The sequence below is a fragment of the Sebastes umbrosus genome, chromosome 1 (assembly GCF_015220745.1).
Source record: "Sebastes umbrosus isolate fSebUmb1 chromosome 1, fSebUmb1.pri, whole genome shotgun sequence".
Lineage (NCBI taxonomy): Eukaryota > Metazoa > Chordata > Actinopteri > Perciformes > Sebastidae > Sebastes > Sebastes umbrosus.
The window spans coordinates 31,903,053-31,926,486 of NC_051269.1; the positions used below are offsets into that span (position 1 = coordinate 31,903,053).

At 42.1% G+C, this 23,434-nt stretch overlaps 1 protein-coding gene and 1 long non-coding RNA gene across 6 annotated transcripts; one reads left to right on the plus strand and one right to left on the minus strand.

Moving 5' to 3' along the window:
* The first annotated feature begins 341 nt into the window (after positions 1 to 341).
* LOC119482101 (keratin, type II cytoskeletal 8-like) lies at positions 342 to 9,686 on the plus strand. Of its 5 annotated transcripts, none has more exons than XM_037759695.1 (9): positions 342 to 761; positions 905 to 1,113; positions 1,201 to 1,261; positions 1,363 to 1,458; positions 1,586 to 1,750; positions 1,855 to 1,980; positions 8,890 to 9,110; positions 9,205 to 9,257; positions 9,369 to 9,686. In XM_037759695.1, exons 1-9 carry the CDS (start codon positions 366 to 368, stop codon positions 9,524 to 9,526), a joined length of 1,485 nt encoding a protein of 494 aa, XP_037615623.1. In that variant the 5' UTR covers positions 342 to 365; the 3' UTR covers positions 9,527 to 9,686. The 5 variants fall into 5 exon arrangements, with proteins under 5 accessions (XP_037615623.1, XP_037615543.1, XP_037615473.1 ...); XM_037759615.1 differs by lacking the exons at positions 8,890 to 9,110; positions 9,205 to 9,257 and adding exons at positions 2,082 to 2,302; positions 2,397 to 2,449 and having other exon boundaries at positions 351 to 761; XM_037759545.1 differs by lacking the exons at positions 1,586 to 1,750; positions 1,855 to 1,980 and adding exons at positions 8,398 to 8,562; positions 8,667 to 8,792 and having other exon boundaries at positions 351 to 761.
* Positions 9,687 to 14,354: 4,668 nt separating this feature from the next.
* LOC119482473 lies at positions 14,355 to 15,253 on the minus strand. The gene is made up of 2 exons (XR_005205443.1): positions 15,134 to 15,253; positions 14,355 to 14,766 (listed from the first exon to the last, which is right to left on the minus strand). It is a non-coding gene; the product is annotated as an uncharacterized LOC119482473 (long non-coding RNA).
* Positions 15,254 to 23,434: the final 8,181 nt, after the last annotated feature.

The following is a 23,434-nucleotide window of genomic DNA, read 5'->3' on the forward strand; positions in this document are numbered from 1 at the left end:
GGTTACACACCCCAAGAGGCTCTTTTTCCTTACATAATAACATTTTCAGTCCACCTGTTCATCTCTTGCTATCTTCCCCTCCAGCCTTTCTGGGTGCAGGGTGTGCCACTGCATATCTTCTGACATTCCTTCCCTACCTGTTTTACAGGCTACTCCTGTCATTCAGAGGTGGAGGGGAGGCTGGGCCGCAAAAATGAGAGTCCAGGTTGAGGTGGCTGAAGAGGATCCTCCCCTTCGCTCGGCACAGACATAAAAGCCGGCAGAGTCTTCAGTCAGACACTCAGAGGAACTCGGCTCTCCTTTGACGACTGCTCATCTTCTGTTCTCCTCTTCTCAGAGAATTGACAACCTTAACCACTGCAAACATGATGAGGAAGGCATACTCAGTCTCAAGCTCTGGTGGCAGCACCAGGAGGTCATTTGCACCAACTAACAGCTACTCTGTAAAGAGAAGCAGTTATGGTGCTGGAGCTGGTGCTAGTGCTGGATCTGGAGCTGCTTTTGGCATGTTTTCTGGTGGTTCTGGTATGTCAATGGGTGGTGGTATGGGAATGGGAATGGGTGGTGGTGGTGGTTATGGCTTTGGTTCTAGCCAAGCAGGCGGCAACTTCATCGCTCCACAAATCACAGCTGTTACAGTCAACCAGAGCCTGCTGGCCCCTCTGAACCTGGCAATTGACCCAACCATCCAGGTTGTCCGCACCCAGGAGAAGGAGCAGATCAAGACCCTCAACAACCGCTTCGCCTCCTTCATCGACAAGGTATGTTCCTGTGCATTCTGTGTGACTGACTTATGTACAATTTACTGTAGGCCTCATTATCTTTGTACGGACGACCTGTATGCTCTCCTTGGGCTACATTCTCCCTGGACTACAAAGTTAAAACTGGTTTTGTGTCTCCACAGGTCCGTTTCCTAGAGCAGCAGAACAAGATGCTGGAGACCAAATGGAGCCTCCTGCAGGACCAGACCACCACTCGCTCCAACATCGATAGCATGTTCGAGGCCTACATTGCCAACCTGCGCAGACAGCTCGACGGGCTGGGCAATGAGAAGGTCAAGCTGGAGGGAGAGCTGAGGAACATGCAGGGCCTGGTTGAGGACTTCAAGAGGAAGTGAGTGCTTGCATGACATGGTCATTATTTATAACATACCTTCAAATTGGAGCAGATGTACTAAAGCGTTGCCTTGTGTTCCAACAGGTATGAAGATGAAATCAACAAACGTGCAGTTGCAGAGAACGAGTTTGTGATCCTGAAGAAGGTGTGAATACATCAAGATGGCCATTAAATGTTTTTTTAATCCTGGAGTTTGATACGTGGCCAGTTATAACACTTCCTGTTTCTACATGATTTTCTTTCCAGGACGTTGATGCTGCCTACATGAACAAGGTGGAGCTGGAAGCCAGGGCTGATGCTCTTCAGGATGAGATCAACTTCCTCAGGGCCATCTATGAGGCTGTATGTATCTATAATATCTAATATTTCATAACCATTTGATTTAAAGCTGATGATCATCCACTCCTTGTGTAAATCAGCTATAAAGGACAAAGAGTTAACTGTTGTGCAACAACCATTGGTTCTGTAGGAGCTTCGTGAGCTGCAGGGCCAGATCAAGGACACCTCCGTCGTCGTGGAGATGGACAACAGCCGTAACCTGGACATGGATTCTATTGTTGCTGAAGTGCGTGCTCAGTATGAGGACATTGCCAACCGCAGCAAGAATGAAGCAGAGTCCTGGTACACACAGAAGGTGAGTGAAAAGAAAACTTGAGATTTATCCCGTGTCTTTTATATACACTTGCAACACCTCTCCCAACCATGTTCTTGATACACCTTGTTTTATTTTTATAATAGTATGAGGAGATGCAGAGCACTGCTGGACAGTATGGTGACGACCTGCGCACAACCAAGACTGAGATTTCTGAGCTGAACCGCATGATCGCCCGTCTTCAGAATGAGATTGAGGCTGTCAAGGGACAGGTATATTTCAAGACCTTCTCATGGATGATTCTGTATTATTAACACACTTTATTGTTTAAGATGATTTACAGTTATTAAACCATCAACATAATTTTCCACAGAGGGCCAGCCTTGAGGCTCAGATCGCAGAGGCTGAGGAGCGTGGTGAGCTGGCAGTGAAGGATGCCAAGCTCCGCATCAGGGACCTGGAGGATGCTCTGCAGAGAGCCAAGCAGGACATGGCCCGCCAGGTGCGCGAATACCAGGAGCTGATGAACGTCAAGCTGGCCCTGGACATCGAAATCGCCACCTACAGGAAACTGCTGGAAGGAGAGGAGAGCAGGTGGGATAGACTTGAATATTCAATGTAGTTTAACGGCTGCAGCATTAGCTTCAACTCTGAATTAAACACTAACTCCTCATTATTCCACCACTAGACTGAACAGCGGAGGCGCAAGCGCAACCATCCACGTGCAGCAGACCTCTGGTGGTAAGTTTCAGATTTTATACATCATCATCAAAAGTGATACCTGAACCAACAGACCACACTAACTGATGGATGGATAAATGATAACACTTACATGTTTTTTTTCCACTCCAGGATTCTCCAGCGGCAGCTCCAGCGGTGGATTCGGCTACGGTGGCAGCAGCTCGTCTGGTGGTTATGGTGGTGTGTCTGGTGGTTATGGTGGTTCGTCTGGTGGCATTATTACCAAGTCAGTCACATCATCCAGCTCCAGGAGAGTCTATTAAAAAGGAGAGCCGTCCCTCATCCCCTTCAGAAACTCTTGAATTTGATCTCAGTCTGAACCCATTAATGGTGCTATGCAATACTGTTAAGCATGTTCAACAAGACAGCTGAATATATTGTGTTACACTGCTACCAGTTTCAAAGATCACTGCAGCTTTTCTTACTGTTCTGTATAACATAATTCAACAAGGGTTTCTGAAGGTAAACATGGCCTTAAACACACAACGGCCAGGTCAGTTCTTTCTGCACTTACGTCCAAGGAAAAAAGGTTTTGATGAAGTGTTAAAACTAAGCAAGGAAAATATTTGAAAACCTGTACTCAATGTTGTCAATTTACATAGTTTTTGTACTGTAGTGCTCTGATGAACTGCTAATTTACCAGATCTGATCATCAGAGAAATATGAAAACTTTGAATTTGTGCAACTTTAAATGTTTCTCTTTGAACTTTGATTGGCTACTGGCTTGTACTTTTTAGTGCTCTTTCAAATGTTTCCATGTTTACTTTTTACATTTCCTTGCCTTCAAGATACAACTATAACCAGATTTATTTTGTAAAGCCTTCATAACAACATGGCTGATGACTGCTGCAGCAAATGACATCAAATGAATCAGAAAAATAAATAAATCTGAGAACTAAAATGATTGCCTCTCACTCATTATTATTGTGATAAATTAAAGAAAAAGCTTTGGAGGGTTTTACTGCCACGTTTCTACTACTGGCTTCCTGCTTGGTTTAGCAGTCTGCCAAATATGCATGTACAGATCCCTTAAAGACCCATGGCAATTACAGTTTTTTTTATGTTTAACGGAGACATACAGTATTATGCTCATTTCCAGGTTCATACTTGTATTTCGAGTTTTTTACTATAACAAGTTTTCATGCTTTAATATGCAAAAAACATTATTTTTCTCATACTGTCTCTCTGAATATACCTGCTTTCACCCTTTGTTTGAAATGCTGTATTACCGCCTGTCTCTTTAAGCCCCCCTCTCAAATATTGAGAGCTCTGATTGGCTTGTGTAAAAAATATGGTGCACCTTTGCAAAGGTAGTTCTCAAGCTGTGGGCGACATATTCTAATGAGCCTGCAAGTGACACAGAAAGGGAAGCCAAATCTGCATGGCTTTTCACAGTTTGTGTGTTGGTACGCACTGCAGATACTCAAATATATGTGCACAAGCAATGAAAAAGTGATTTTTTCACGATATGTCTCCTTTAAGTAAGTTTACATTTTTTTTTGTATAAAAAGGGGACTTAAACAATTGGCTGCAGTGGAATGTATACAGTATGTGTGTATATGTGTTTTCATTTCTCATTCTGGCATCTTACTTATATTATAGTGTTTTTTTCTCCCATACAATGTGGAACATCCCAATCCTGTACTACAGATAGCTACCATACTAAACAGTTTGGAAATCTGACTACGTCTATGAAAAAACATCTTTCTCTCTATGGAAGATACAGGAAGGTGCCATGATCTATTTTCCCAGGGAGTCCCATTTGATCACTTTCGAGCTTTACCGCTGAGTTATAGGTGTTTATTTTTGTGTATATGTTATAGGGATAGTATATTGCAAGTTATGCACAGCAAGTTGCATACATATAATCAAAACTTGATCATTTGCATTGAAAAAGGGAATATGTAAATCACTGATTCGGTCAGTATTGTCGTATGTTGCTCCAATTGCAAACTATCCATCCATCCATTCATCCATCCATCCATCTATCCATCGTCTACCGCTTATCTGGGGCCTCCAAAACCTCCAAAGGGAGGCGTCCAGGAGGCATCCTGATCAGATGCCCGAGCCAGCTCAGCTGGTCCCTTCTGACGCGAATGTGCAGCGGCTCTACTACGAGTTCCCTACGGATGTCTGAGCTCCTCACCCTATCTCTAAGGCTGAGCCCAGCCACCCTATGCCTCCAGGCTCAGCTCCACCTTCACCAAAACAATCCGGTACAATGCCCGCTTAACTCCTGATGCTGCACAGAACCGCCTGTCTATCTCCCGCTCCATTTTACCCTCAATCATGAACAAGACCCCGAGATAGTTGAACTCCCTCGCTTGGGGCAGTGACCTCACTCCCAACCCGGAGGGCACAATCCACCGTTTTCCGGCAGAGAACCATGGCCTCAGATTTGAAGGTACTGACTCTCATCCCGACCACTTCACACTTGGCTGCAAACCGCCCAAGTGCGTGCTGAAGGTCACGGTCTGATGGAGCCAACAGAACCACATAATCTGCAAAGAGCAGAGATGCAATTCTGAGGTCCCCAAAGTGGACACTCTCCTCAGCTGCACCTTGAGATCCTGTCCATGAGTATCAGAACAGAATCAGTGACAAAGGACTACCCTGGCGGAGGCCAACACCCACTGGAAACGTATTTTACTTTGTGCCGTGTATACAGACACAGCTCTCACTTTGGTTATACAAGGACCAGATGGCTCATAGCAACGACCCTGGAACCCCATATTCCCGCAGTACCCCCCCCAGGACTCCCCGGAGGACATGGTCGTTAGCCTTTTTCAAGTCCACAAAACACTTGTAGACATGATGGGCAAACTCCCCACGAGGGTAAAGTGCTGGTCCACTGTTCCATGGCTAGGATGGAATCCAAATTGCTCCTCGGAGCCTCCTTTCCAGCCCCCTGGAATAACCTTCCCAGGGAGGCTGAGCAGTGTGATACCCTGATAATTGGAGTACACCGTCCAGTCCCCCTTTTTAAAAATAGGAACCATCACCCCGGTCTGCCACTCCACTGACACTGTCCCCAACCTCCATGAGACACTGAAGAGGCATGTCAAGACAGTCAAACAATGTCCAGAGCCTTCAGCATCTCAGGGCAAATCTCATCCACCCCTGGCGCCTTGCCATCAAGGAGCTTTTTGACTACCACAGCGGCCTCTGCTAGGGATATGAATAAGTCTTCCCAGGAGTCTTCAACATCCACAGAGAACGTTTTGGTCAGGTTCAGGAGTTCCTCATAGTGCTCTTTCCACCGCTCAACAATGTTCCCAGTCCGGGTCCATAGTTCTCCTCCCCTGCTGAACACAGACTGAACCAAGCCCTGCATTCCCTTTCTGAGTCGTTGGTTTGCCAGAACTTCCTTGAGGCCAACCGAAAGTCCTTCTCCATAGTCTCCCCAAACTCCTCCCACACCCAGGTTTTTGCTTTGGCGACCACCGACCGCAGCTGCAGCCCTTCTGGCCAGCTGGTACCTGTCTGTTTACCATGACAGCCACAGTTCAAGCTGACTGTGAAACTATTTGACTGCACAAAATAAGGCATTTGTTTGGTAATTGAAAGGTACTAATGCTGGCTTAGATTGTAATATTTATTTATTTATTTTTCTAATAAGGGCATTTTCATACATTTTTACCTTTTTGCCCTTTACTCATCCACATCCCCTCCCGAGTAGCCTCCAATATTAATTTCTCTCTTTTTCCTATTCCATTTTATCTCTCACTCTTTCCCTTCAGCCTGTCCGGGTGCAGGGTGTGTCACGGCTTATCTTCTAACATTCCTTCCCTACCTGTTTTGCAGGCCACTCCTGTCATTCAGAGTCAGAGGCGTGTAGCCTGAGGGGGCTGGACAAAAAAAGTTAGAGTCCAGGTTGAAGGGGCTGAAGGGGATCCTCCCCCTCGCTCGGCACGGACATAAAACCCGGCAGAGTGTACAGTCAGACACTCAGAGGAACTCGGCTCTCCTTTTGAAGACTGCTCAACTTCTGTTCTCCTACCACCTACAACCTTTACCACTGCAAACAAGATGAGGAAGGCATACTCAGTCTCAAGCTCTGGTGGCAGCACCAGGAGGTCATTTGCTCCAACTAACAGCTACTCTGTAAAGAGAAGCAGTTATGGTGTTGGTTCTGGAGCTGGTTCTGGAGCTGGAGCTGGTGGTCTTGGTTTTGGTTATGGTATGTCTTCAATGAGTGGTTCTGGTATGTCTTCTATGGGTGGTTCTGGTAGTTATGGCTTTACTTCTAGCCAACCAGCAGGCTGCTACATCCCTCCACCGATCACAGCTGTTACAACCAACCAGAGCCTGCTGGCCCCTCTGAACCTGGCAATTGACCCATCCATCCAGGTTGTCCGCACCCAGGAGAAGGAGCAGATCAAGACCCTCAACAACCGCTTCGCCTCCTTCATCGACAAAGTATGTTCCTGTGCTTTCTGTGTGACTGTCTTATGAACAATTTACTGTAGGCCTCATTATCTTTGTACGGGCGATCTGCATGTTCTCCCTGGGCTACAATAACTTCTAGCAGCTATGAAAAGTGAATCATCTTATTTTCCTGCTTAAACCTGTAATTGACGAGAAATTACCAAAAAGTTTAAACTTTAGCATATAGTACTATATAGTAGCAACAAATTGCTCACTAGATGCAAAGCTGACAAAGCAGCTGTGAATCTTATCTCTGTGATGTTGTATCCTTCAATGAGTTACAGCCTCTGGGATTAGGAAAGCATATAAAAATATCGAAGTCTGTCCCTGATTGTGACCCAATTTGGCAACACTATCCAAAATCTACCTAAAAGTAACAGTTGGCCAGTTGGCCTGTCTGAGCCTGTCCAAGCCTCTCAGCCCACTATCTAAACATGGGTGTGGTGGGGATTATAGTACAGTGACTTACCTGGAGAGAGATCTATCTGCACTATGCCCACAGAGTCCAAAGTCTGGCATTTGTAAATTGCACCTATCACTTGGTTGTTAAGGACAACAATGCTGATTGCAGAGCAGTAAATCCACTTTCACTTGTATTTCATACAATCACACATCTGTGTTAATGTTTGCATGGGAGTTGTCCTTTATGAAGAGTGACACTCTCTTAACACTAAAAGTTGGCACTTGGACAAAAACTCACAAAACAAAGGACTTGGCCTTTCAAAATCTGACACCACAATGACACACCCTTTTTGCCCTTATCGCTCCCATTAATAATGATTTTCAAATTTTTTTTGAAACCACATCTTACAATCTGGTTTTGTGTCTCCACAGGTCCGTTTCCTGGAGCAGCAGAACAAGATGCTGGAGACCAAATGGAGTCTCCTGCAGGACCAGACCACCACCCGCTCCAACATCGATGGCATGTTCGAGGCCTACATTGCCAACCTGCGCAGACAGCTCGACGGGCTGGGCAATGAGAAGGTCAAGCTGGAGGGAGAGCTGAGGAACATGCAGGGCCTGGTTGAGGACTTCAAGAATAAGTGAGTGCTCGCATGACATGGTCACTATTTATAACATATGCCTTGGTCAAAATAGAGCAGATGTACTAAAGCGTTGCCTTGTCTTCCAACAGGTATGAAGATGAAATCAACAAACGTGCAGCTGCAGAGAACGAGTTTGTGATCCTGAAGAAGGTGTGAATACATCAAGATGGCCATTAAATGTTTTTTTAATCCTGGGGAATGATACCTGGCCAGTTATAACACTTCCTGTTCCTATATGATTTCCCTTCCAGGATGTTGATGCTGCCTACATGAACAAGGTGGAGCTGGAAGCCAGGGCTGATGCTCTTCAGGATGAGGTTAACTTCCTCAGGGCCATCTATGAGGCTGTATGTATCTATAATATCTAATATTTCATAACCATTTGATTTAAAGCTGATGATCATCCACTCCTTGTGTAAATCAGCTATAAAGGACAAAGAGTTAACTGTTGTGCAACAACCATTGGTTCTGTAGGAGCTTCGTGAGCTGCAGGGCCAGATCAAGGACACCTCCGTCATCGTGGAGATGGACAACAGCCGTACCCTGGATATGGATTCTATTGTTGCTGAAGTGCGTGCTCAGTATGAGGACATTGCCAACCGCAGCAAGAATGAAGCAGAGACCTGGTACAAACAGAAGGTGAGTGAAAAGAAAACTTTAGGTTTATACCCTGTCTTTTATATACACTTGCAACACCTCTCCCAACCATGTTCTTGATACACCTTGTTTTATTTTTATAATAGTATGAGGAGATGCAGTCCTCTGCTGGACAGTATGGTGACGACCTTCGCGCAACCAAGACTGAGATTTCTGAGCTGAACCGCATGATCGCCCGTCTTCAAAATGAGATTGAGGCTGTCAAGGGACAGGTATATTTCAAGACCTTTTCATGGATGATTCCATATTCAACACTTCATTGTTTAAGAGGATTTGCAGTTATTAAACCATCAACATAATTTTCCACAGAGGGCCGGCCTTGAGGCTCAGATCGCAGAGGCTGAGGAGCGTGGTGAGCTGGCAGTGAAGGATGCCAAGCTCCGCATCAGGGACCTGGAGGATGCTCTGCAGAGAGCCAAGCAGGACATGGCCCGCCAGGTGCGCGAATACCAGGAGCTGATGAACGTCAAGCTGGCCCTGGACATCGAAATCGCCACCTACAGGAAACTGCTGGAAGGAGAGGAGAGCAGGTGGGATAGACTTGAATATTCAATGTAGTTTAACGGCTGCAGCATTAGCTTCAACTCTGAATTAAACACTAACTCCTCATTATTCCACAACTAGACTGAACAGCGGAGGCGCAAGCGCAACCATCCACGTGCAGCAGACTTCTGGTGGTAAGTTTCAGATTTTATACATCATCATCAAAAGTGATACCTGAACCAACAGACCACACTAACTGATGGATGGATAAATGATAACACTTACATGTTTTTTTTCTACTCCAGGATTCTCCAGCGGCAGCTCCAGCGGTGGATTCGGCTACGGTGGCAGCAGCATGTCTGGTGGTTATGGTGGTGTGTCTGGTGGTTATGGCGGTATGTCTGGTGGTGGTATTACCAAGTCCTCAGTCACATCAACCAGCAGCTCCAGGAGAATGTATTAAAAAGGAGAGCCGTCCCTCATCCCCTTCAGAGAGTCTTGAAATTTGTTCTCAATCAATACAGATTGATTTTGTAAAAGCCTTCATAGCAACATGGCTGATGAATGTTGTATTAAATGACATCAAATGAATCTGAATAAAATAAATCGGAGAACTAAAATGACTGCTTCTCACTCTCATTTCTAATAAATGAAAGAAAAAGCTTAGTAAGGTTTTACTGCCATTTTTTCTACTACTCACTTCCTGCTTGGTTTAGTAGTCAGCCAGATATGCATGTGCAGATCCCTTAAAGAACCATGCTAATTAGAATATCTTTCTATCTATGGAGGATAAATTGTAACAGCTGCTTTTGTATTCATTCAGGAAGATGCCATAATCTCTTTTCCCAGGGAGTCCTATTTGATCACATTCAAGCTTTACTGCTGAGTTATAGGTGTTTGTTTTTGTGTATATGTTAAAGGGATAGTAGTATTGCAAGTTATGCACAGCAAGTTGCATACAAAACTAGGATTCAAACATAATATAATCAAACATAAAGATCAAAATATTTAACTATATAGATTACTCATAGGCTTACCTGCTTCACAAACAGGGCCAAGCCAGGTTTATGTGTACTGTTACTGTCAGCAGCCAGAATATTGCCCACACCCAGGTGGACACACACAACCAGGAGGACACGTAGAGTTATACTCTCAATCAAGTAAGTGTTTGAACAAAGCACAATGTATGCTTTTGTGTGGTTACCCGCACACCTATGTGTGTGTATTTTTTAAATGTGCCCCATGCACTCAAAGTTTGTCTTGGCAGGTTAACAAAAAAGATCCTTTCTTCATCTTCACTTAACGCTGAGAGCGCTGGCAGGGATCATGTATTTTTTGTTTAACTTGCTCGCAGAGGAATTCAAGTTGAGTCATCATATTGATACAAGGCACATGCCAAATTCTGAAGTTGTAACCATTCATGTTTCCACAAAAATCAGTTCCATCGTCATTAGAGCAATTACTGGTGATGCATCTTTTCTCCCGAGAAAGGAAATTACTCCTGTTGTTTCAAATCCAGTATTAAACCCCGCTGACAAACCAGCAGTCTCAAACTCCTTATTAACAACCTATTATCACTTGTACAAGGCATGTGGACTTGTTGTTCTCCTCTGTGCATCAGTATTACTGTCAGTAACGGTTGATACAGATTAAGGGGAAGTTAATTATATTTATCTGTAACTGAGCACATCTGTAGGGGAGGAGCAGAGGACAGAAGAGGAAAAGCACCGGCCATTACATGCTACACAGAAGCTAATAGTATGCTCTATAGGCAGGTTGTCCTTGAAAAGGATCACTGGTCTTATTGTTCGACATTTTAGCCATTTCTCTATGTCAACAGCACCAGACAATACATCTCAGAAAACAGGCAATGTGCCCCCTTAGAATAGAGTAACAGCCCTACAGGAGAGCATTAACACACAGGACGTGCAGCTTCAGCTTGAATAGTCAGACAAGTTGATAAACTGGTTCATTCTGTTTCCTGTGTGCTTCAACTGAGGTGTTAACATGAAGCAGCTTTAGTCTGACTGAGCCAGAAGGAGTGCATCAGGGAACGCTTGTTACTTTATAAGACGTACTCTCTTTTATTATTTCTATAACTTTTTTTGTTGCTACCAGCCCGTTTGCACTATTGTTTATTGTATACTGTATATTTGTATGTTTTTAATAGTGTGTTGTGTGTATTGTAAGTACCTCTGCTGTATTTGGAAGAAGGCAAAGACAAATGTCTACTGAAGTGGACAATAAAGTCAATCTAATCTAATTTTTTTATTATAAATTAAACAATCAAATGTGATGTATATACAACTATTGTGACCTTTAACCTGCAATAACTGTTTTTTTGGCCACTGGGGGGCAGCGGTTGAAGTGGAGAACTTGTTTGACAATGGTGTAACTGAATAAACACTGTTTAAAATAACAGTGGTATATCTTTGTAACATGAGTGAACGGTGGTGTTTACACATGAATAGAGTGGTGCAGGAATGAGTCCTAAAACCAGGAAATAAGTTAGTATTTTAGCATTTCCGGTTCCCTCGTCTGGAAGTCAATGTTTTTTTTTTAATGTGTTTTTAGTTAGATGCCTGAAATAAGGTCTGTGGTTAACACAAGCTTAAAGGTCACATATTATGCAAAATGCACTTTTCCATGTCTTTTAAACATCAATATCTGTCCCCAGTGTGTCTACAGGCCACCATAGTATCATAAAAGACCATCCTCTCTCTTTTTCTCCTCCTCCGTTTGTCCGGAAATGGGTGCAGAAATAGAAATTCGTTTTTTTCCTAGTCTTCTGACGTCATTAGGCCGAAATGCAAGCCATATATGGCTTTCCTGTTTCCAGTGAAACAGAACAGCAACCCCCTCACCCGCTCCCCCCATACCCCGGCTTGGTAACCCCGCCCACGGAGTAGCCGGCTCAGCAAGCTGCGTCCGCCATTGTTATTTCGACTGTTTACTAGTAAACATGCTGAAAGGAAAACCCGCTTGTTCTGTTGTTGGCTGCAATACTCCACACAAAAGCTTGCACCATGTACCCACTTCGGATCCTCTGAAGACCCAGTGGATGGACTTTATTTTCGCTGGTGCTGTGCCCAGACATGTTTCAAAGAAGTTGTTGGTATGTGCAAATCATTTCACAACCGAATGCTGTAAATCAGGGTCAGTACCTGGCGGGATACGCTAGTTACCTGAAACTGAATATTGGATCAATACCAACTGTCCGGGATGCATCAGGAGACCCTGAAGCTGTAAGTTTTTTATTTTTTCCTTTTTTTATTATACTGTTTATTAGGGCCGGTTTGCTAGACGGAGTTAGCATGCAGTGCGGCTAAACTTGAACTTATAGTGTAATGATTCAGCTTCATTATTCAGCTTGTGAGAGGCTTTTGTTTTACGTTAAGCACCATTTCAAACCCGTAAAATAACTATAGTAGTAGGTATGGTGTGTGTAAACTGGGTCTCCATGTTGCTTTTAGTGCAACTTTATACTGCGGCCTGTAGGCACAGTCTGCTCCGTTAGCCTAACGGAGCAGACTGTGCGGAGCTAGCTGCTAGCTGTGCGGAGCTAGCTGCTGTATTGTGTGTGTGGAGAGTTACTTGTTTTAGACTCCCCTGAAAGTACACATGCTCAAAACAAGTGGTCAAACTGTAAACTAATCCAGAAACGGTGATTAATTTGCTATGAAACGTTATGTAGCTTTCGTTTATGTTAGCACCCAGTCGCCCCGACCGACGGCTGTAGTGGCCAGCTGTGCAGTGTGTTGACTTACACAGATGATAGTATGACCGCTATGATTCACCGATAAAGTTGTTAGTCTCGTATTGCATTACAAACAGTGAGTCTAGCTAGCTTTATGACGCTTTCTGCTCTGCTAACTTCATCAAACTGAATTTACAAACTTTTGGTATGTCACAACACAAGTTATACTGTATTTGTAACTTGTTGTCATAACTACTCATTTGAGATGATGTTGTAAACATGACTGTTTCCTGTATACAGGGCTGTTCTAGACAACCTACAAGGCCAGATGTTGCCTGCCAAACAGACCCAGTAGAGCAACGTTCTGTGCACACACAGTTGTCCTGGAGGACTTTCCATCCATTCGTCAGGAGTAAAGGTTTGTAGTCTTACATGTTATGACCATTTCAGAACAAGTTTAAAACACAGTGGCAGCTTTTTGTAGTTGTTCTTCTAATTTTATATAGATCGGTGTTTTATATTCTGTCATGGGTTTCATGGATATGTACAATTGTGTTACAGGTGTACAGGCTACTGTGTCCTGCAAGGACTTTCGTGGTGGCACAGACCCTGTTCTGTATGATGAACCCCTGCCGCTTTTCATATCCACCCCAGCAAAGAGGCCAGCAAAGAGACCTCGCCTGGAACTCCGCAGTACCACACAGGCCGGAATTACAACGCGGATCCTGCGCCCAAGAAAGCCCCAGCACCAGCTCACAAAGCTCCTGTATGCCAGATACCTGTATTGGCTGTAAGATTGGACAATATACATGTATTTAGTAAACAGCGTGTCAGGAGCCAAACTTGAAAACTTAGTCATGTTATTATCAGTATGTCCCTTGTTTTACTTTGTACTTTTTGATGTGGCTTTTTACATTTATTGTAAGCAATAAGAAATATCTCACAACATGAAACACTGTGCTGTCATATACCAAAGATAAAAGCAATACAAATTAAACAAAAAAATAACATGTTCAACTACGGTCTGAATGCAACAATCATTGCAGCCAAAATCTTGTTGCCAGAGACAGTAAAATACCTTTTCATTTGGATCCAGCCATGACAACACACTTGAAATATTATATAATATAGTATAATAGTATTGTATTTACATGCTGCATCAGCCACCATTGTTTCAGGTCAGTATAAGCTGCATTTTCAGAATTGAAATAAAGTGGAAATCACAAGTTTGTGCTGAGTTTGAAGCACAAACAAATGCCAATTCAGCTTTAGCAGTGTGGTTTGTCAAAAATGTCTTTCTTATTTATGCGTTCAGTGAATCCTTTGTTTTTCTATTCATATATTATGAGAATGGTGTTCTATTGATTGAAAATAACAATAAAGGCTTTACAGTATCTGTAAAATGTGTCATGAAATCATGTTTAATATGAACAGTATCTGCTGATGTCAAACTTAGCTACAGTATATACTAAAAAGTAATCACGTTCTTATTTTGGGGCATTATTCTGCAATATCGTGGTGTGTAATGCCATTCATGGTGTGTGGTGAACAGTGTAATGTAAGGCCCACTGAAGTAATGGAAAGGAAGACTGCATAAAATTTAACATACAGGTATTTATTTTCATGAACAACATTAGCATTTAATTGTACTTTTTGATTAAAATTATGATGATCAAATAAGTAAGAAACCACTTACCGCTCTATCGCCCTTTGGTGCAAAGCACCATATTCAGCCCTGTAAACATTATATGCGTTTTGCATCGTGAACAAATTTAAACATACAGGGTCCAACCCAGGATGTTCAATCATGCAGGAGATGTTGTCGGCAGCTGCTCCATCCGTCTTTTAACCTAGAGTGAATGACATATGGTAAGCCTCATGGAATGTGAAAAATATGTCTAAACACACAACTAAATATAGCTAATAAAAATGTTACCTGTTGTGTCTCCCAGCAGCAGATATTCTCAGGTTCTGTAGGCATTTTTGCACAATTTCCACATGTGCACCTGAACAAATAAATAAAAAATGTGAGCATTTCAACATGTGAAGCATATGATACTATAAACCTGACAGAAGATGCAAAAAAGCTGAGGTGAATGAGCAGTAAGCTTTTTTCACCACACATTTTTATCGCACAATATGATAGAATATTCGGGATATATCAAGTAAAATATACCTTACCAATTGAAAAACATGCAACGTACGTAGAGCCTAACGTTCACTAAATTACACAAATTACAAAATTGGTTATTGACCAAATACCTCACAATAACGTTACCTACAGAGCCGTGAAAGTAGCATTAGAGCTGACGTTAGCTACCGTTAGCCTCCGTGCTAACCCATACATAAAGTTACACAACAAGTTGAACTAACCATTGTGAAATGTCTTGCTGCATTCGAGGTGGAAGTGCTGCTGCTGCTGCTGGGGCCTCTTCCTCTTCATAGTTTGAGTCGGTGTTCGACTCAGGGTCAAACTGAACAGTCATATTCATAGCTGTTGTCATTATAACATTCAGAGTTGTTTACTGTTACCAAGGTATCAAGCCGAGGGGCGGGGGGGCGGGGGGGATGGGGCGGAGAGCTACAGCCGGTTCCGCAGAGGGGGTGGGGCGCAGCAGCTCATTCTCATTTAAAGCTACAGACACAGAAATCAGCACTTTTGGAAATGGGCTGAAACAGAGGTTATAGAGACATGCTGGAATGCATGATCTGATTGTTTTTTTGAAAAAAAAACTTCAGAGACATGGTTTGGAGGTGTCTGAGACCTATAATAACTAGTTTAAATGGAGTATAATATGTGACCTTTAAGAGATCAAGAATATTAAGATTCCTCTCAAACAAAGACACAAGAACATATCAAAGACGGGCAGTCAACTGCACATTTGGTGCCTGGCCCCCTAAAAGCCATTCCTCCAACATAGCTGGACATAAACCTGCAGTCTGTGATTTAGAGGACAGTCTTAAAGACATAGTGGGAAAGAAAGGAAATGGTCCGTGCAAAAGTACTAACAATGCCACAATTGCAAAAACACACTGAATTTTATGAGCCCTCATAAACAATGCTGACGATACGGAGCACACACCAAAACAAATAAACCATTAAAGCAGACTAATAGACACACCTTTTGGGGGAAGCCATTTTTGTGGTCTTTACATTATTTCAGTCACTTGAATACTTAAAATACACAATGATTGATTTTTTTATTGTGGCACTGGCTAAGTTGTTTCTGTTGCAAGCACTTTTATGTCCTGTGTTTGATTTTTTACTGCAGGTCATCTGGTCCAATAAACAGGAAGGCAATCCAGGCACTCCAAAATCTTAGAACAAGTGACAACAAGGAAGGGAAATATTAAAAAGCTTTTATTGTCGTGGATTAATCCAGCTCCTTCGCATGAAAAGATGTGTGAACGCAAAGATAAAGTGAGATTTGTCAAGTATTTAATACTTATCAACAAGGGAGTGGACAAATATGCTTGCTTTATGCAAATGTATGTATATATATATTATTGGAAATCAATCAACAACACAAAACAATATGAATATTGTCCAGAAACCCTCACAGGTACTGCATTTAGCATACAAAATATTATCAAATCATAACATGGCAAACTGCAGCCCAACAGGCAACAACAGCTTTCAGTGTGTCAGTGTGCTGACTTGTCTATGACTTGCCCAAAACTACATGTGATTATCATAAAGTGGGCATGTCTGTAAAGAGGAGACTCGTGGGTACCCATGGAACCCATTTTCATTCACATATCTTGAGGTCAGTTTTTCAAAATTTAGCAAGTTTGAAGCGTTATTTAGCCTCCTTTGAGACAAGCTAGTATGACATGGTTGGTACCAATGTGTTCCTTAGGTTTTCTAATTCTATATGATAAAAGTATATTTCATATGAATCACTCTAGCTTTAAAACTGACCCAACTACAACCTAAAAATCGCAAGTTGCGTTATTGCCTTAAAGAAATTAGTTACGTTAAAACGAATTTGCGTTAATTTTGACAGCCCTAATTTCTTTTTTATATTTATTTTAGGCTCTTCATAGATGTATAATGTAGTGTAAGATGAAGATGATCATTTATATTATGTTATTCTGGCACTTTAAATAGCATTCGTCAGCTTTTATTTTCTTACGAATCAGGTTTTCAGAAAACACACACGTGATCTCAGACACTGCACAGCTGCTGCGTGAAGAAGCACAATAATGAGATATTGATTGAAGGGGTGTGGGGGGGCTCTTCTACAGGACTGGAAGAAATCCTCAGGAGTGATTGAAAAGATTGACCTTACCCTTAACCAGAGCCCGGCACCACGATCGATAAACATTACACCTTCCACAAACCCCGACACCTCGATCGATACTGGTGAATATTAGCAGCCACGATTGGGAGTGCTGATGAGCGTTGTGCTGCATGTGGAGTGGGTAAGGGTCAAATCACTTACTGTCTTTGTCAGGAAGTAATGACGTAGATGTGTGTGTGTGTGTGTGTGTGTGTGTGTGTTAGCATAATGTCCAGGAAAAAAAGCAATATTACTGAGCTTCGTGTTGCACTACATAACTCTTCATACATTTGTAATGAAAGACGATGGGCATCTAATGAATAAACTGAATGTCAGTTCCCAGGAAAGTGTTCACAAGATGGAGCTCTGTTTACACGCTTTCAAGTTAGTAAACATGACATTTTTTCGTGTGATAAGAAATAACTCCACCGTGAGCAAACTTGGTGTCAAAGAAAACAAATGTTTGCTGTTGTGCTTTCCACAAGACTCCTCTGCAGCTATTGCAAACAGGAGAAGATTATGCATATGTGATGTCCGCCATGATTTGGGACTCCTAGTATCACTGTATTAGGCTACTTGTAAACATCAAGTTAGCATGTGCAGAAAGAGCATACATGATTCAAAAACAGGAAGTTAGATAAGGATGGATGAATTATTTCGGAGTGAGCCAGTGTGCTTCAACTGAGGTGTTGACATGAAGCAGCTTTAGTCTGACAGAGCCAGAAGGAGTGCATAAGGGAACGCTTGTTACTTTATAAGATGTGGTCTCTTTTATTATTTATATAACTTTTTTGTTGCTACCAGCCCATTTGCACTATTGTATATATTGTATTGTGACCTTAAACCTGCAATAAGCAGTTGAAGTGGAGAACTTGTTAGCAAAAAAGAAGCAGAAAAACCTGTTTGACAATGATGTAACTGAATAAACACTGTTTAAAATAACAGCGATATAACTTTGTAACATGAGTGGAGTGAACGGTGGTTTTGTTTACACATAAATAGAGCGGTGCATAAATGAGTCCTAAAACACGGAAATGAGTTTTAACCCTTTCGGTTCCCTCGTCCGGAAGTCAATGGGTTTTTAGTTAGATGCCTGAAATAAGGTCTGTGATTAACACAAGCTTAAGAGATTTTAACGTTTTGTTCTACGATATAAAATACGTGAAGATCATTGGCCAACCTGTGACACCCTCCTTTCAAGAAGCTCACAACAAGAGTATGCTCAGACTTGCCAACAGCATCTCTTCTGATCCCTTACGTGTTTTAAATGGGGAATATCAACTTCTGCCCTCCAAGAGGCGATTCAGAGTCCCTACATTTAACCGCATCAGGCTAAAGAACGCTTTTGTCCATCAGTCCATCTTGTTGCTAAATAATAATTAATGTGCTGCTAAGGAGATTTAAATCCAGAGGACAGATGGTAATTTTTTAATGGGTTATGTATGAATAATTGTGATGTGTTTTGTTTTTTGTCTGATGGGTCTTACTTGTCTGTCTGTCCATGGTAACAGTATGTCTATTGCATGTGTACTTTTTCTCAAACTGAGCTGCCTATGGATGAAAAATGAATTTCAGTGCAAACTGACAATAAAGTTTTATCGTATCGTATCGTAAGAAATACCCCACTCAAGAATCTTGAAGCCTTTATGTGTCTGAAAAAAGGCGGTTGCTAACAAGTGTCTAAATGAGAATACTAAACGTCATAACGCCGACTTGTCCGCCTTTACAGCGTCGTTGAGTATACTCTGCTCATGCGACCGTGGTGTGGTCCGTTTATAGCCTAATGTTAGCTTTTTTCCCCTTCTGAGCTAAACTCACAGGGCTTACGATACCAAGGAGGGTATCTTTGGAGTACACATGCACAGTAAAATCTGATCTGCACTTGCCAGAATTGAGCCAATAGCAACGCACGGCCGCAGCTCCAGTTACACTGCGCATGTGTCATACCCCATAGCTCAAGATCATGTCCCAGCGTCTTTCAATAGGCCTCGGATAGTTCCTACACACTCCAGCTAAACCCACACAGGTGTTTTCACTAAATGTGCCTGATTGGACCTCCTCTCTGTCTGCAGGTTTGTGCAGTCTGAGCTTAATTATCATCGGTCTCACTCTCCTGTTAGTTTAGTTGCAGCTGGGTAGGAATGTATTGTAATGCTCAGTCACACTATACCTGAAGTGGCACAAATAGATTATTTTTTCCTTTAAGAGTCAAACTGTTTCTTTTGAAATAAATTGATTTCAGTGTAAAACATCAGTATCGGTTGTATCATATTTGTACATAGAGCTTGGTGAGGTAATTCCCAGCACAGCTTCACCCAACTTCAACCTGAGCAGAGCTCTAATCAACCACAATAAGTGAAGTCACCTGTGTAGGTGTGCAGAGCCTTTACATAATATAGAGGAAGTAGAAGGAGTTGTATGCGTGTGTGTGTTTAATCATGCTTTCTATGTCCTTAGTTGGACATCCAGTGGGATATTAAATTAAATGTTTTTTGTGCGTGTGTGTGTGTCCACCCGTGCATGTACAATGCAGTATATCTGCAGTATCAGGGTTACTGTGAACTTATCCTGCATCTCGTGTGTCCATAATGACCTTCACTATGCAAATAATGATGTGGATGTAAATCTGAATTTGCTTGTTTGTGGTAATCAAGGTCATTTTCCAGTCTCGACATTTGATCAGTGCTAAATTAAAGAATCAATGATCTTTTGGTCCTCATGCTGTGTAGTCATTGCTGTAAAGGTTGCTAAAGGTTAATTATTAGTCCCATTAGAATTACATGGAGAAAAAAAATACAAAAAGATGGAATTTGTGGGAGTGCACAGCCAGCCAAAAGGGAAAGGGTTTCCTACAATTTTCTGCATCGTGAAATAAATAAAGGAAAATGGATAACTTAATCAAAAGAACCACAAATAACCTAAAAGAAATGAATCAGTTTCATAGCCACCGAGTGAATAGACTATACAGTAGCTTCAAATATGCAAATTTAGTAAAGCTCTCGTATAACAAAAGCCACTTTGACAAAGATGTGATTTCAAAGGAAATTGCTTTTGGGCTGCATTTACAAATCTTTGACCTCAGGTGTGTTATTCCATTGTCTATTGCTGCTGCACAATGAGGTACGTGTGTAATGTCACAGTATATTAACCCACATAGTGGACGGAAGCTGAGTGATAGGCTGCCTTGTGTTAGCAGTGCCGCTGCGTGCCCTCCAGCTGATGTGTTGTAGTTCTTGTCCAGTGTTCAGACACTCCAGCTCTTAAACAGGGGGAGATTTATAGTGATGTCAGCTGTGCTCTTGCAGCTTTGGCCTCAGTGGAAAGAAAATTTCAAGGAATTCTTTATTGTAAATGTAATATCTGATCCTCCACAGCACACTTTCCCACATAGATGGAAGTTCATTTGTTTTAAATGATGTAAAATATATATTAACAGATTGTTTTTTATTAATTATTTTTGTAAACATCTTAAAAAAGTGTCAACAAAAGCACTCTCCTTGCCTTTTCGATTCAGTTTTGTTGCGTGCAGAGTGATACTTCCTTTGCCATTGTTGACGCTCACCACACAGAGTATGCGTTAAACGAACTCCCTGTGTTTGCTTATGTGTCCTACAGCAATATTTCTCTGCTCCGTGGGCGCTGCCTCTGTCCTCGGTGACAAGGCGGTGTATTTGAGTGATGGTGCACCGAGGCGGGACAGACAGACGTGAGGAGACAGATTGCCTATGCCAGGACTCCGACACCAACCTATTCAGCCGGTGGGAAATGATAGATGCCCGGGCTAATTTTAAACTCTGTGAACTACATTCCTGTTACCAGAGGCAGTGATGGGTAACTGGGGCACAGCTGGAGGGTTGAGATAAGACCTTCGCTCACCTGTGTCTCCACTCCTTCCGTGCCCTTTCAACTTCCCCACGCTGCTAAATGTTTAATAACGACGGGCTGCTATTGATTGATGGAGCTGAGTGAGGAGTTGTTGGAGGTATAGGGCTGTAGGTGCTTGTGATGTTGCAGTTGGGTGGTGCTGCAGATGTCAGAGAGATAGGCCAGATGTCATGTCCAGCAGCTGGATAGAACAAGTATTAACTAAAAGCTGCACTGAGCAACTTCACACAAAATTGGACAAATTTTGCTTCAATATTCAGAGATATTTTATGGTTGTTTTGCACTGAAGGAGCTCAAAGACAGAAAATATGCACAAATCCTGCCAGTGTGTCCACTGCTTTTTAGCCATGCTCTAGGGATGACAATGTCAGTCGGTCAGTCCATGACTGTAGTGTATGTATGTGTACATACAGTGTATTCATGCATGAGCACAAATATGGCAGAGTGTACAGGTCCAGGTGGAAAAAAGCAACTCCTTCTTTTTGGATTGAGTAGAAGAAGGGGAAAGAAGTTATCCTATGTTGTAGGTCTTCAATAGCGGTTGAAATTGCTTGTTGATTTATAATACAAAGTACATTTCTATTCGTCGTGATAGTAGGTGCTGTTGTTAGCGGGCCATACTCGTCTGATCCCACTTTTAATTTCCTTTAGCTGTGTTTTTCTTGTTAATAAATCAAATTTCCACAAAAAATGGTTTCCCAATTATTTTTCAAACCTCACGTTTTACGTCACGATGTGGCTCCAAAATGAACTCAAACAGTAAACAACTCATAAGAGAGAGAGAGAAGAGAGAGTGACGGCAGAAGATGTGTGCTGTACTTTGTGTTAAATGCTAATTTGTGAATGTTGTCATCAAACAAAACAAAGTTAGATGCTGAATGTGTTAAACCCCCGCTAACATTATCATTGGGAACATGTTAGCTTGCTGACATTAGCATTTAGTTTACAGCACAGTTGTGTCTTAGTACAACCTCACAGAGCCACTAGTGTGGTTGTAGACTGTATTTAATAGATAAACAGAATTTAATCCAGGAGCAGTTTTAGTATAGGACTGTTTATCAGAAAGTCCTCTGCAGAGTGGACCTACTTTTTGGGTTTGAGCATATAAGTGACACAATAAGTAAATGGTAGGCTATTTCCCAGCTGTGTTAGTGTGATTCTTCTCTTTCTGTCATTGGTGAGGCCAATCTCATGGGAAGGTGTATAAAAAGCATGACATTTCTGTGTGTCATGATAATGCGTTTTAGGTTGTTTGTGTGTCATTTATACTGTACACCAAAGGATTAACGTTGTGCAACTGCTTTTTGCATATAATTTAATGCTACAATGTTACTGTGCAACGTCACGGTTGTGTTTGGGCAACACAGCTACGGTAAAAGCCGCAGTTAGGTTTAGGCAACAAAATCACTTAGTTAGGTTTCGGAAAAACATCATGGTTGGGATTAAAATATACTATGTCAAATACCTACATAAACATTGTAACATAAGTACGGAAAACACGTCACAGACGTCACTAACCTAACTCGAAAACACTTTGGGACAAGAACACTGATCGCCTGGTTAAAAGTTCTGTGTTTGTTGGACCCATCCACCTCCCCCAACGACCATCATAAGCTCACTTGATATTCTACTTCACTAGCTCTAAGTGTAGCATATTTACGTCTATGCGTTTGCATTGCAGTCAGTAAAGACTACATAGCAAACACATGACACACCAAAAGCAACAAAGGCGTAGTTATTGCACACAAAATTACTTACAAATTATCGTCTTATTCATACACCGTTTGGTGCGACATAGCTGGGCAATTTCTTTTGGGCAAATCTAATCAGAGGGGATTAGCTCTGTCTCAACTGTTTAAACAAACTGATAAGATGGTTGAATTATAACATAAAACTGTTGAGTAATGCAGCTTTGAAGTTTGTGAAAGTGCCTTTTGACCATAATGTAATCTGAGTGGTGCCACAGTAGTGTTTACCCTTTACTCACTGCACCATTCATGGAGACCCTACAGTGTAACACCTCAGCACACTGCATTGTAACTGTGTGCTCAAGGACCTACTACCAAGACAAATTCAGTTAATTGGATCACACGCAAGCAAAGATGTTTGGGAGGGATAAAGCTGCCTCACTGCCGCCGCCACCACTGTAGTGGACATCAGCCAAATGCATTCTATAGTGCTGACACTGTATTTGGCTCCAGCTTGCATACTAACACCTTATCTTTTTACTAATGAAGCCGCAGAGTATCCTGTACGACAGCAGCCTACTACGTCTTTATTATCCATGGTGTAAAACAATTCACTTTGATTAATATTCTTCTTTGTATTAAATAATTGTAATGTTACTCAGCTTGACGCTTTAAGCTCCTTCATCTGTAATGAACTTAAAAGTAGGGATTTTGATGGAGGCACACAACTGTGATTGTTTATTTTATCATGAACAGTTTAATTATTTCTCAGCATGTACTTCCAAAGCACCACTGATCTGGATCATCAGCTGCTTAAA

Bases quoted from the DNA above. Each gene is read 5' to 3' on its own strand.
- LOC119482101 (XM_037759695.1), top strand. From the start codon at position 366: ATGATGAGGAAGGCATACTCAGTCTCAAGCTCTGGTGGCAGCACCAGG. The intron at 1,114-1,200 runs GTGAGTGCTTGC...GTGTTCCAACAG, and splicing joins GTTGAGGACTTCAAGAGGAA to GTATGAAGATGAAATCAACA. The intron at 1,262-1,362 runs GTGTGAATACAT...TTTTCTTTCCAG, and splicing joins AGTTTGTGATCCTGAAGAAG to GACGTTGATGCTGCCTACAT.